This window comes from Callionymus lyra, chromosome 10 (genome assembly GCF_982586985.1).
Source record: "Callionymus lyra chromosome 10, fCalLyr1.hap1.1, whole genome shotgun sequence".
NCBI classification, from domain to species: Eukaryota; Metazoa; Chordata; class Actinopteri; order Syngnathiformes; family Callionymidae; genus Callionymus; species Callionymus lyra.
In genome coordinates this window covers 14,446,890-14,461,226 of record NC_141827.1, presented here as the reverse complement: position 1 = coordinate 14,461,226, position 14,337 = coordinate 14,446,890, and the positions used below count along the sequence as shown (strand labels likewise).

The following is a 14,337-nucleotide window of genomic DNA, read 5'->3' as shown; positions in this document are numbered from 1 at the left end:
TTATTCTCTAAGTTTCTGGTACAGCAAACTGCGCACAAACCAGATTTAGCCGGATCGCCACTTTACAGTGCGGTTTGGCCCACTATTTGATACGTTAAGTCAAATTTATTTCATGGTCACTGACCCCTGTCAGAGTATAAATAAATGAAATGTACAGAGCTATTATTAACTCACCGGGGATAGGTGGGGATCAGTGCAGACTCTTCCAGCTGGAGGGTGCTCAGTGCAGGTCCAGCTGGTTTGCTGTTGTCATGCTGACTGAAAGTACATCAAATTTGTTTTAAAAAAACACAAATAATAGTTTCAGTCTGAAATAGCGACATGTGTTAAGCTTCTTAGTCACCAATGTATTTTAGTGCAATACTAAAGTACAAGAAGTGAGTGAATTTCAAGCTACTTAAAGGAGGGGTAGGTGGTATCAAAAATAGTGGTAGCATGCATTTTCAATATTTCCCCCGTTAATTCAGGATTTACCCAGTAACAGCAAACAGAGGATTGATTGAAACATGTTGAACTAATAATTTTAAACAGGTAAGTCATGATTGGACCATGTTTTTACAGTAATGTCGTTCTATAGAGCTGAATTTGAAAATGAATGGCCAACTGTGAATGTGATTTTAAGCCATAAAGTAAAATATTGATAACATATTCTCCTTTTATTTTTGAATTATATGCATCTCTGAAATGTATTTATTATATTATTACTAAATCCTTTCATACAGCATGGATGGAAACATGTTATTAATACATCCTCCAATATGCAAAACCTGAAAGGTGTTAACATCAGCACAGTTACCACGTTCCTTCTGACAGCTGTGACGGCTGCAAAGCAGCAGCGCTGCTGTCTGCACCAGTAATCCATCCTCGCGCGCTTCACAATAGATGATGCCTTTGCAGGCACATGATGGAGCGAGCGTGCATCTATCATCTGGTCTACTCTGTGAGACGGGAATATAAGTCATCCACACACATCTACCGTACAACCACAACAACCAGACATAAGCAAACACACATCCACCCACACAATTACACACATATTGCCGGTCCGTTGAAGACTAACTCAACAATCAATGTGGAAAGTGATATATACACCGTTTTTTTCCGGTTGTTAAGCCTGACATATAGAAACGAGATGTGTAGGATGATACACATTTTACTTATAAACTAAACAGCAATTAAAAAAAACACTATATGTAATAGGACTGTGAATTGGCATGAATCTGGCGATACGATACAAAAGAAGATAAAACGATAACAATAAACTATATTATGAAATAATACGATCCTGTAAGAAAAACAATACACTTGTTGTTGGGTACTTTCTCCGGTGTTTGCTTTAATTTCTAATGAAACCAAAATATGTCCAAAAATTGGCATTAAAAGCTTCTAGAGTCGATGTATCCTCTCGTCCTCAGTCATGGCCGATTGCTTGCTGGATTTTAATGTTAATCAAAAGACTTTATGAATGTTAAGCGGTCAAAAGTTTAATTGCAACAGAAAAATTTACAAACTGCGTGAATATTTGCATATTATTTACAATATATTCAATTAATATATTTTACACACATATTATTGAACTATTAAAACAAACCTATGGTGACACATAAAATATGTTTGCCAGCCGTAACTTTAACGTCATAATAATCAAAAATATCTGTATATATATATAGTGCTGTCGAATATCAATACAGTATCGTGGAAAGTATCGTGGAAAGTAATATTATAATACACAATATTTTCAAAGACCCCAAATGTAGTTAGACAAAATTCTTTCCCCCATTTTTCTTTCTGTCCTTCAAACATCAAATCAAGTAAACAATGGATTTGACCACCAACATGTTGCTCAATCCATTAGTAATTAACCCGCATAAGACCTTTTTAATCCATCAGTCACGGTTGTTTATGTTTCATTGTGAAAAAAAGCCAAATACAAAAACGCTAACTATAGATTTGTACTCATATTTATAGGGCAAAACTAACGCAATCTTATTTCCTTTCATTTATCTTCAAATACTTATTTTTGGCAACATTAAAAAGCAGTGACTCACGATGTTGCTGACACAGATAATAGCAGACACTCTTGTTAATAAGGTGTTACCGTGCCTCATGACTCACTCACACTTCCAAAAATATGATTTTCCAGTATGTCACTGCTTTCAAAATTAACATACCAATGCAGCATATGTATTTGGGATGAGTTTTTAGGCATACAAGCTGAAATTACCCGGGTATGAAGATTATATTGAAAATCAAACAACATATAGGGAGAGAAGAGAGTAAGTATTGGCAGATCATGGGCTTTACAATTGCCAAAAGGAGATTCAATTATGGAAATAATCATTTTTAATTTAATTTAATTTTGTGCCCCCTTTCAATTGGCGAGAAGGAGCCGTAACACAAAGAGTTTGAATTTCAAAATGTAACTTTATTGTGGTCTTTTGCCAATGTTTCCGTCTCCTTGCAATTAGCAAAAGTAGGCTAAATTTGCGATTCATTATTTTGTATTATATCATGTTAATTATTCAAATGTTATCCCTCTGATACATGCTTGAATTCTAATGGGGGTCTTCTACCCCACCTATTCTATCTTAACCTGATCCAGTTGCCCTCCCCCCTTAAACCTCACCCCTTAGTTGTCTTCATGTTGTTCAAGCAATTTAGACATATTTCAATTATTATTGCTCATATTTAATGAACAAATGGTGCTGAAATTCTGCACATTTTTGCTTACTTAGTATGTTATATAAATGGTTTAAATTCCTTTAACATTTGACGTAATCGGATTTTCATGGGGGTCTTCTGCCCCTCGTGTAGCTGGGTGGACTGGTTTATTGAAAAACAGGATTAACTAGAATACATTTAGTATTTGTTCTTTATGCAACTTCATATTTTTTGTGTTTATTCTGTTATACGAACATCAGCTCTCATGCAGTAGTACGCACCTTGAAACTTTTTTACAATAGATGTACAGTAGAGGCAAGTTTTTTACTCCATAACAAAACTTCGAAATTGGCTCAACATAAAGAAATTATCAAATCAACAAACATCCCTGTACGAACTGTTGATACATTTGACACACAAAATAAAGCATTTTCACACACACACACACATCTTCACACCAGTGCACAAGCACGTAGTCACACACCCATACGCATGAACGCAAGGATAAATTCTTCCTGGCACTGCATTGCAGTCGTCTCTGACCTCCAAGCTTCTTGACCATTCAACCGCCCTGTCAACCATTCCTCCTCCTCCACTCCTTCCCAGGCTGTTAACCCTTTCCCCTCCTCCACCTACCTGACTCTCCTGTCCACACGGAACTTCAACATCCTCCCTAGGATCACTCATGTACCAGCTGTGCAGGGGACAGGAAGTCCGGACCGACACGGCGATAATAACGGATCGAGGCTTCGGCGTAGAGACGAAGAGGACAGATGGTGATGAAGAGGGAGATCCACGTTGCTGTCCTCGTCCCTCTACTTCACACCCCATGCCTGGATACCTCTCCCTGCCCTTCTGTCTAACCCTTTTCTGGTGCACACACACACTCTCTCCCTGCCTTCTGCCCAGAAGTGCAACACTCAGCGGATTGAGTCGAGCTGATGACGCTCCATATCTCCCACAGTCTCCTCTTTGTCTTATAGTTAGTATACATGTGCCGCCGCAAAGCTATAGTTTGTCAGTTAAAGTACAGACTTAAGTCAAAGTGCAACACAGCATCATAATTGCTTTGAAGGAACTTCTAACGCACCGCAGCCTGATTTAAATTAAAGTATATTTCAGCAACAGTTCCCATATTTCTGCTGTTAAACCAATTAATAATGGATATGAATGTGTTGTATCTTGTTTGATGAGATGTGTTAATGAAGCCTCATGATACAGCATCCATTGTATCTCGATTTTTAAAAGGCCACTAGATGTCAATCTTCAGCTCTCATCTACTAATTCAATTAAACACTGTATCTATTTTCACCGAGAGTGCCATCTAGTGGCCTTTTAAACTGGATCATGATACAGCATCAGCTGCCTCGAGGTCTTGTCAACACTACATGTGAGAATAAAATGTATTTCCCTGTATTCTGATACACGGGAAGACATTTATATTTATTTTATTCAGTTGCCAAATTCCATTTCTGGAGGTGTTGTAATTCTGAAAGTTGGGGTATTCAGCCCAACACAAACATTCATACATGCATTTATTTTAAACACAAAAACTGATAGTGATTTTGGTTCTCTTTTGTACTCATCAGTATGTGTCTGTTGGTACAAAACTACTCTTTAATTGAAATATTTACACCACAAAATGTGCTTAAGCCCCGCCCTCTACAAACACATCTCCAAGGGACTTGTTGTATAAACAAAGCAGGGCATGGTTCCTGCTGGCTGGAGGAGGAGTGAAGCGTTATGATGGCTTCCACTCTCTTAACCTTGTTCGCTTGGATTGTACTTTATAAAGTAAGTAGTATAAAGTACAAAACATGGTCATGATGAGGGACTTACTGCATCTTGGAGAGGAAGACTTTAACATTTGAAACACGCAAGTGAGTCAGGTTTTCACATTAGTTGCATTTTAATGTTGTAAATAGCAGTAAACCTATAAGCACCACTGGTTACAATGATTAATCCAATTTTCACAGGTTGGTTATGAATACAAATCAATACCATCTGATCAATATTCCTTTGGAAAAATAAAGCATTGCACTCATCAGTCAATTCATTGTATCCTGGTGCCGCACAAATATCCACAAACGTTCATTTCATGCTTTCATTATCCCACATTTTCACTTCTGTATATGTTTTCAACACCGATGCTAGTCAGCAGGCTTCACACATGTTGCTCCGATGTGACTTTATCTAACTACATTTTCAAGTCAGCCCTGATCTTACAAGCAGTGCAACCTCTAGGTTAACAAGGGGAGTATCAGTCAGGGAAGGAGGACAATGAAGAATGCTGGAAAAACTGCTTGATTTCCTGGAAAGTCTCCCACTCAGAAGATGGACCAGGAGGTCATAACTTAACTGGTAAATAAGGAGTGGTTAAGCTGTATCCTGGCTCAGTGTATTTGCTGAGAACATACCTCATTAAATTATTGCAGATGCAAAATATTATTTTAATATAGTGTCCTGTGTGAAAATCTTCATAACCTAGTCTATTATTAAAGTAGCAAAATGTTACATTTTAATATATACTGTATATATATATTTAGTTTTAGTTTTGAAAAATCATGACTCATGATGTTAATAAATAAGTAAGTAAGTAATTTTTATTTCTATAGTGCTTTTCCAGACCAGGGTCACAAAGCGCTTAAACAATCAAAACAATATTCAATAAAGTATATACATTAAAGGACAAGATAAAACTGATAACACAACAGGAGTTCCAGAAAATCAAGGAAAAGCCTGAAGTATATTAAGTGTAGTTTTTATTGCTGCTCTTCACTCGCTCTTGCCTCACAAATACATAACTACTCAGAATCGGAAACGTTTATTACCAGTGTTGTAAACACAACAATGGATTTTTACTACTTTTACTACTTTACTGCTATTACTACTACTAGCATGTGACTACCAAAACCACTTTACAGCACTTGATAAGAGTGTTTTCAAAGGGCCGATGCATACTGCGTATGGAGACATTTTTATGTAACCAGGAAGTTTAAAAAAAATAAACTTCTTCTGTAAACAAGTGCACATGCTGTAATTGCCACAGGCATGTCAGAAATGTTCAGGTACTTACACTTTTCTGACACACAGGGTCGCCAGAAACAATGTTTTTAATCCCACATGTTTCTGCTTTAATGTTATTTATAAATGGCAATACACCTTTAAAGTTCTTTGCTTCCTCAATTTTGCTAGAATTTCAAAGGATTGTCATTTGATAACCGTGTCCATGGTTATCATCTTGCCTATAATCATTTGATTTACTGCTTTTTAAATTTGAAATAGTATGTTTGATCTTCAGGCATCAAAAGTTTGTGAAAAATTTGTTCTGCTGGACACTGCCGCTCACGCTTTTATTTCAAACATGTTACATTCGCTCAAGTTAAGGGTTGCATCTTCGTCACAAAAATAAACATGAGAACTTCTTAACCATCTGTGGTGGCTCAGTTAAAACATATTTCAGATTGCTATGAGTTTGGACATGAGCTGTGCTTGTTTTCTTCATGCATCATCATCATCATGTCGGCCCAGAGACACAACCGTGAGGGTGTCCTCGGATAAGAAGCATCCATGGGAACACTCTAATGAGACTGAGGCTAATCTCCAGTAACTTTAAAAATTGAAGCAACATCCTAGAGGAGTTAATTAGTTTAGCTGGAATGTAGTAAACACAGAAAACAAGGAGGACATTGACCTTCAGATACAACTGGCCTGTTTATACACTAAGATACACTATTTGTGCAAAAAAAAGGAGGCGATAATAACTGATAAACACATGATGCACATACACATCTATATGTTTGTCTACTGGTATTCAATGTTGTCTTATATGACTAAAAAGGCACTAGATGAAAGCAAAACACCACAATGTTGATATGCTAGTAGTGATGTGTTGATGAGGCCTCATGAAGCAGCTGGTGCTGTATCAACATACAATTTCAAAGGCCACTAGATGGCGCACTCAGTGAAAATGATGCCAGGTCTCATTGAATTAGTAGTTTAGCCAAGGATTACATACAAATACTCACACAAAAGAGGACTCTAAAACAGTTCATATCTTAAGAATATGCCATGAAAAACTTGAAATGTTGTCACTTCCATTTTTAGGTTGATGTAGTTTGTGACTGGGTGACCTTTGGCCCCTTTTATGAGCCCTTGATGAGATCACAGTTAATAAGTTATATTTGAGTTAATAAGTGTCAAATCTTCTTAATTCTCAGTTTGTTCGTTTGGCTCGACATTCCCTCGCAATAATACAAAAATACAAGGAATAAAATAGACCAGACCTAGTTATAGTCTAGGTGTGATTTAAGAACACACACTAACCAGAAAGACAAAAGAGAATTAAACCGCATCAGTGCATGTCATCTCAGGTTTGAATGAAAACACTTTTCACTGCACTCCAGTGAAGAGATGTTTTGTAGTGCGTCATGAGCCACAGCAAGAGCAGACATCAGACCCACTTGGAAACAGAAACTCACATCCAGACTCAGACGGTGAGGAAAGCTGCGTCATAGTGACACCTGGTGGAGGGTGCAGGAACACATCAGTACACAATCTTATCACGCAAGTGTTGTCACAGTTGAACACATAATCCAGGTAATTTATTTACTCTGGGATACATTAAAATAAAACCTTATTATTTGTTCAATTTTTATGAAAGACTTGAAATCCTCTTGTTTCAAGTGCCTCCAAAATAACATTGTATGTGATTACAAATTGTGACAAGGTCAGTTAACTCACTTAACTTTATGTACTTTTCTTTCACACTGAAATAATAATAAAATGAAAGCATTTCTTGCAAATTTCTTGCCAATTTGATTTATTGATGAAGCATAAACGTCATTATGATTTTTAATATGCTTTGTGACTGGTTCAAATATGTATTATTTTTAAAAAATGAAAGAACGTACTTCTGCATGGTTTCCACACTGTCTAGTATTGCTTTGTGACCCTGGTCTAGAAAGACACCTTACAAATAACCTTACTATCTCTACGAACCCCAATATGAAACGCAGTAGCAATCCAGTTTAATATGTATAATAATGTAAATATGGAGGATATCATTAACAAGTGAATTTACAACAGCCATGTGTTCTGAACTGAAAAAATAATATTATATAATCACTATAACACTATATTACTATAAACAAACATTAATAACCTGACTTCAAGCCAACCCTGTACCTCACTCAAATAAATAACTTCTAAATCAAAAGAGTATAAAAAAAAATCATTAAGAATCAATGATAGATAAGAAAACAAGAAGAAATAATAATATTTATTCTATATATATAAATGGTTTGTTTTTTGATATTCATATTCTACAAATACATGTGAATCATTAAGTAAAATTCATTGTTCAGTTGAAGAACACCAAAGCATCCATTCTCTTTTGCTTCATTCCCAATAGTGTTCTGTGTTCTGATTGGACGACGAAGCTTCATGACGTAGCCTCTTTTTTTTCAGAACAGACAAGATGTCCATCTCTGCTCCAAAATATTTTGCCATGAGAAGCTATTCTTTCGAAGCCTCGTGTAATTATGTTACTGAGGGCGCCACCTACTGTGCTCTAAAAATAGCACACAGATTCATGAGGTAATGGAAATATTATTAAAAAAAAAAAATGTTATTCAGTCCATGATACCTTCTGAACTGTCCGAACAGTGTTAAGAGACCCCTTGTGAAATGTATTCATGGTTTCATGAAACTGTGTCCATATTTTCAAAGGCCACTAGGTGGCCCTCTCTGCTACATAATCTTGGAACCACTTATTCAATGGAACATCATAACATCACGTGTTTAACTGAGTGTGCTGCCTGCTGAGCTCTGGAAACCCTGTTTCATGAAGCCTCTCCAGCTGTTTCATGAAACATCGCCACCCCATGACGACTTACTACTCTCTAGCAATGCCACTAGATGTCACTCTCTGCTTTACAATCTTTTGCTCTGAGCTTCTAATTCAATGAAACCTGGCATTGGATTCCCTGAGAGCGCCATCTAGTGGCCTTTTTAAACTGTTGCAAGATACAGCAACAACTGTTTCACGAAGCTTCATCAACTCATTTATACTTTTTTGGCTGTGTGTCTTTATTTGAATCAAGCTGAAAATAAACATTGTTGGATCTGACAGAAGACTGTTCTGATGACCTGTTATATTAAACATGATAATAAACAATATTCGAACAAACCTAAGTAGAGAACAAACGTAGAAATTTAAGCTAAAATATTGAATTGTTAATGTTTATCTTCTGCCATTCTTTCTTTGTAGCAAATGAAACATAACATTTAATTTGAAAATATGTTTCTAAGCAAAAGCATATTAAAATGTTTCAAATAATGCTTTTCATAAACACACAAGTCTTTATGCCACTATAAATAATACTGATAATACTCTCACATAAAACATTTCGTCACCGTCGCTGGAGTCATTGCGTCAATTACCGGAATCTCATGGGGTTTCAACCGGGGGTTCATGGGGTTAATGACCCTCGCTATGGCCCGCCAAGTGTCTGGACTGAATCAATACCACGCGCTGCTACATATATGAACTCATGCAGCTTATTTACCAGAATAAGTTGTTAGTTTGAAATGATTCTAAACTTAAACAGCAGCTCCATAAATAATCCTGTCCATTCATCTAAATGCCTCCACATCGCACTGATGTAAACAAACCTACCTTTAGTCATTCTTCTGTTTTCCCTCCATATTTCTTCCACTGCCGCCTCACACACACACACACATGCTACCCCCCTCCTCTTCCCTCTCTTTCTGAGCCTACCCTGGCCTCCATCACCTTAATATTTAACTCTCACCTCGCCACTCACTCTCACACAGCACATGTCCAGAATGAGAGGAAAATCAAACAAGAAAAAGTAACTGAAACAATTCTTGGTTGGAAAGTTTACACTCTAGAAAAAAACCCTCTCTCTCGAATTACACACATGGATTAGATCTACGCTCAGACAAGCTGACACCATTCACACACACTTTTGTGCCGAGTCCAGAATGACGGCATGTCCGAGTCATCGTTTGCTTACAGTGTTGAAGAAAATAGATCCTGTAGGAATCCCAGTCACTGTTTACTTCGACAAGAAGCGTCTGTACTGGATCACTGACGTGTCATGCATGTGAATATTTGCTGTTCAAAATCGTGTGCCAGGGCCGTAGCGTTACAACAACTCTTTTGTGAGCTTTACTGTAGGAGTAAAATGCCACTATAAGTTCTGCATGTGTTGACTAAACAAACTTTTTTTTATAGTTATTACTGCAATTTAAATAGTAACGCTAAATGTTTGAATAATATGTGTTTTAATGAATGTCCTAAAAATATGCTTCAGAAACAGTGTGGATAAAAATAGGATATGTGTTTAGAGATTGATATGTCATGCAGAAAGGACCTCCAATCGCTGTGCCAGCATCTCCATGACGACTCGGATCCTCGACAGACCACCCGTACACACACACACACACACATAGAGAGAGGGAGGCGGAGCACAGAAGCACCACCAGTGTATCACAAAGACATATATACACAAACTGCACCTGTAACTACTCCTGCTCCCCCGAAAAATCCAAGGCTTTTGCAGTGAAGTAATGTCGCTCTTTCGAACTCCAGACAACTTTACAATGAGCAGACACGATGCTGACATCAACCTCTTATTTCAGGAGTCGCGTGCACACACCTGGAAGTTGTAAATAAAACAGCTCTATGTCGTTATGGACAGGAAAACCTCTGAATATAAAGTATGACCTGTATTTATTTTTTTTAATTAGCAAAATATTTATTATTAAGAAAGTCTATAAAGGGCCATTCATTCGTTTTATTTATTTATCTTTTAATTAATCATATGTTATTTATCACACGAAATAACTACCACAGCTTTATGTCTCAAGTAGTGAAACTGTTTAAAACAAAAGGGTCTTAAAGAAACGTCAAGCGATTCAACTCAGGCTGGAGCCAGTGATTGAGATTGAATTGTAATTGGGGGAGTGCATAGTAAACCAGTTAAGGAAAAAATAATAATCCAGATTAAACCAAGTCTAATCTCTTGTTTTTTGGGAAAGCTGTATTATTGTGTTCTCCAAAATGTTGCTGACTAGACAAGAGTGGTTCGGATCAGAGAAAGACGACAACTTCGCTTAGGATTGGTAGAAAAAAAACAGTCAACAACTGTCGCTGATGACCATCAATGGATCCATACTCACACCCATTGTTTCACTTCCTCCCACTAATCCTGCGCACGACAAGGTCAGGTGGATCCGATCTGATATTGGACCATGGGATGTATGCTCGATAAGGTCACCAGTTAATCATGAGGGATTTAATGGTTCATGTTCGAGGATTGAAGGTCATCATTTAAGATGAGAAATGGAAGGATTTCAGATTTTTCTGTGATCGTTTGTGTCAATTCTTAACAACCATTAAATAGTAAGCAAGAAGATATTTTTAAATTATTTTTAATATAAAGGTCCGGTTTTATTTAAGGCTTCATGTTAAATTGTTTAAAATGAAAGAGCCTTTCTGTGATAAAAGATTTAAGTATAAATGTAAGTGAATCAAAAGTACCAACAGTAAGACCTGGTATATCCATTTTCAGGAAATAGGCAATCAGATTTGGTATAGTTAAGCAAATATTTAAGTATACACAGATGTGTTGGATAATCATATGCGGTAAAGGTTGCCTAATATGTGGCATCAGAGTTGCCTTTAAGCTATCTGATCTGAAGGCAGTTGTCACTAGTGATGGGTAGATGAGGCCTCATGAAACAGCGTGTACCTCGATACAGTAATTTTCATAGTTTGGGTTTTTGAATAGGATTCATTTGTCTAATGTATTTTTAATAAGTTAAACAAATGGATTTTAGAGATTTTTTAGTATGAGGTAGTGATGGGTTGATGAGGCCTCATGAAACAGCCTGTATCACGATACAGTAATTGACGTAGTTTGGGTTTTTGAATAATATTCATTCATTCAAGTATTTTTAATAAATTAAACAAATGGAGTGTAGAGTTTTTTTATTATGAGGTAGTGATGGGTTGACGAGGCCTCGTGATACAGCATCAGTTGTGTCATGATACATGTCATCATCTTTCAAAGACAGCTAAATGACACTGCTTTGAAATCGTTGGCTCCAGTTGACTGATAAATAATACCTGGCGCTAGTGATGGGTTGACGAGGCCTTGTGATGCAGCTGATGCTGTATCATGATACAGTTTGAAAGGCCACTAGATGGCACTCTTGGAGAAAACGATGTCAGGTCTTATCGAATTAGTAGATCAGAGACAAATATTAAGGTAAGGTAAGGTAAAACTTTATTGATCCCTCAGGAGGTCTCCTTCGGGAAATTGTTTTTTCCAATAGCCACAGAAAATACAGCAATTTTTCACAGCAATGTTTCATAAAAAATAAATCAAAATAAAATAAGAACAAGAACAAAGAGAAATAAAGAGAAAGAACAAGATGATACAATCTAAGAACAAGATGATACAATCTAATTGTTAATATTATAAAGCAGAGTAAAAAAAAAGGAATTAAAATCAATTTGTTTAATAAATTAAGTACAGTATATACTGTATTCAGCGCATGCCAGGAATCGAAAGGAACGTTAAATAATATATTTATTTTCTAAATTGTGCGTTTAATGTAGTTTTGAATTTCGCTTTTTAGCAGCAGACTGTGTGCTGCAGTGTGTATTCTCTAACCTGGCATGGTTTAGTGACACCGTGTGAAGAGAGGAGCAAAACCACAAGAGGAAAATGCTAAGGCTGGCACAACACACTGCCTTCTGGCGACATTTTTTTCTAGCGAGTACAGTGCGCAGCTGTCTGCGCCTTCCACAGACTGATGCCACCATAGTGGGGGGGCTGGCTTCTCCAGATTGGAAATGGATGAAGATAATTGTGTCCCGCAGAGAGGGCCTCTTGTTGTGATCATATTAATTGTGCGTTAAGGATGTTTGTGAACTCAGAATAAAAATCGTTTAATGAATTTAGACTACTGCAGACAGTTGATTAGAAACTTTATTTAATAGTTGTTTACACTTTGAGTTGGAAATAAATACACTCAATTCAATAAAAGCTGTATTTGTCAATAATTTTGGGAAGTTAAATCTTTTAAACATACATTTATCCTTACATTAGACCCTAAAAGTGTGCTTTTCCTTGATTTTCTGGAACTCCTGTTGTGTTATCAGTTTTATCTTGACCTTTAAAGTATATACTTTATTGAATATTGTTTTGATTGTTTAAGCACTTTGTGACCCTGCTCTGGAAAAGCGCTATACAAATAAAAATGATTTACTTATTTACTTACTTACATTTGAATGTTAAATTATATGAATGTACATTTATTATTATTATAATTTTATTTTATGTATTTTATTCCATTTTTTTTGTTATAGTTAGACCGTATTTTTGAATACATATGATATAATAATGAGAAAAAACAATAGGCACGTATGTCAAAAGGTAAGATGTGCTAAAAGTTTGTTTCTCTAGTTAAGAAACATATAAAACAAAAATGCATCGCAAATAAAGAATTGCATCTTTCAAAGGGGTAAAAAAGCATAGAGAAAAAGACATTGATGGAAGAGTTTCTGTTAACAAATAAGTAGCACTTGAGACTTTTGCACCTTGTTGTTTAAAAGACTCATAATTCTAAGTATAAATGCACCTAATATAAGATGGAAACAGCCTTAATACCGAACCACATGTGAGCAGTATAGGATGCGATGGAAGTGTCGAAGGCCAATAAAGCTTAGAATAATCCGTCCAATTGAATGGATTAATTTGCAATAAATCTTCTTTTCCTCTAGAAAATCCCTTCAACTTAAATCAAGAAAGCCAGTGACCCAGTTGTGACACATACAATTTCACCACCACACAAATCTTACAGTGGTCAGTTCCGCTAAAGATTGTGCCAAATTGTGGCCAGAAAACCTGACCAAGAGTGCTGAGATGTTTGCCAACGGTCCTTCTGCCCAATGAAGCCAGTTTTAACCGTTTACTGACATGAGAAAATAAACAAATGTACAGTTAAATCAGCCCAAGTATCTCCAGAAAACACATATTTTCCAACACATTTCTTGGTATCCAGACTTAAAATCAGCAGTTCTGTCTCACTATCCAGCTTTCTTCCACCCTATTTCACCTTCTCAAGTTTTCAAATAAATAACACATGTGCGAGTGCTTACCTTCTGCGGGTTTTTCTTCCCCTAAGTTTTTTAATTCTTATAGCGTTGTCCTTCTTTAGCACTTTACTCGGAGCTTCCTGATGGTAGCGGCGGCCTACGACATGCCGGGGCTTGGCTGGAATGGGCTCGTCTGCAGAAAGCCGCACTGGTCTGATGAGAGACGAGAAAGTAGGAGTGATTTCAAAGTGCACGCTAGGAATTGAAAAGAAAAAAGAAATCTGAAACCGCCAAAGCTCCAGAAACAATTACCCTCCCGCCCCTCCTCCTTCTCACTGTCCATCTCGTTCTCCTCACCCTTTCCTTTCCTTTTCCTCTCCTGCTCAGGTAACAGGCTCTTACCGATGACGTCTTTTCACTCACAAACTTCAATGCCTCCTCTTTTCACCCCTTCATAAGTCTTTACATATCTTCATCACCATTGTTGAGGCTGGAGTTTGGCAGACATCCCGAGGTTTTTTTTCCGGGAATATCCGCACTGG

At 36.9% G+C, this 14,337-nt stretch overlaps 1 protein-coding gene across 2 annotated transcripts in view; it reads right to left on the bottom strand.

Annotated features, from left to right (window-relative positions):
* Window positions 1-14,007, bottom strand: part of plekha6 (pleckstrin homology domain containing A6) — a 58,446-nt gene extending 44,439 nt beyond the window's left edge. Inside the window, exons 1-2 of one of the 2 annotated variants that reach the window (XM_087801160.1) lie at window positions 13,859-14,007; window positions 175-258 (exon numbers count right to left, since the gene is read on the bottom strand). Coding sequence is in view for 1 of the 2 variants with exons in the window: in XM_087801159.1 (XP_087657285.1) it covers window positions 175-258; window positions 3,298-3,329 (116 nt within the window). In the remaining variant the exon portion in view is untranslated. Of the gene's footprint in view, window positions 1-174; window positions 259-3,297; window positions 3,330-13,858 lie in introns of those variants that run through there. The other variant, XM_087801159.1, reaches the window with a different exon arrangement.
* Between the last annotated feature and the right edge of the window lie 330 nt (window positions 14,008-14,337).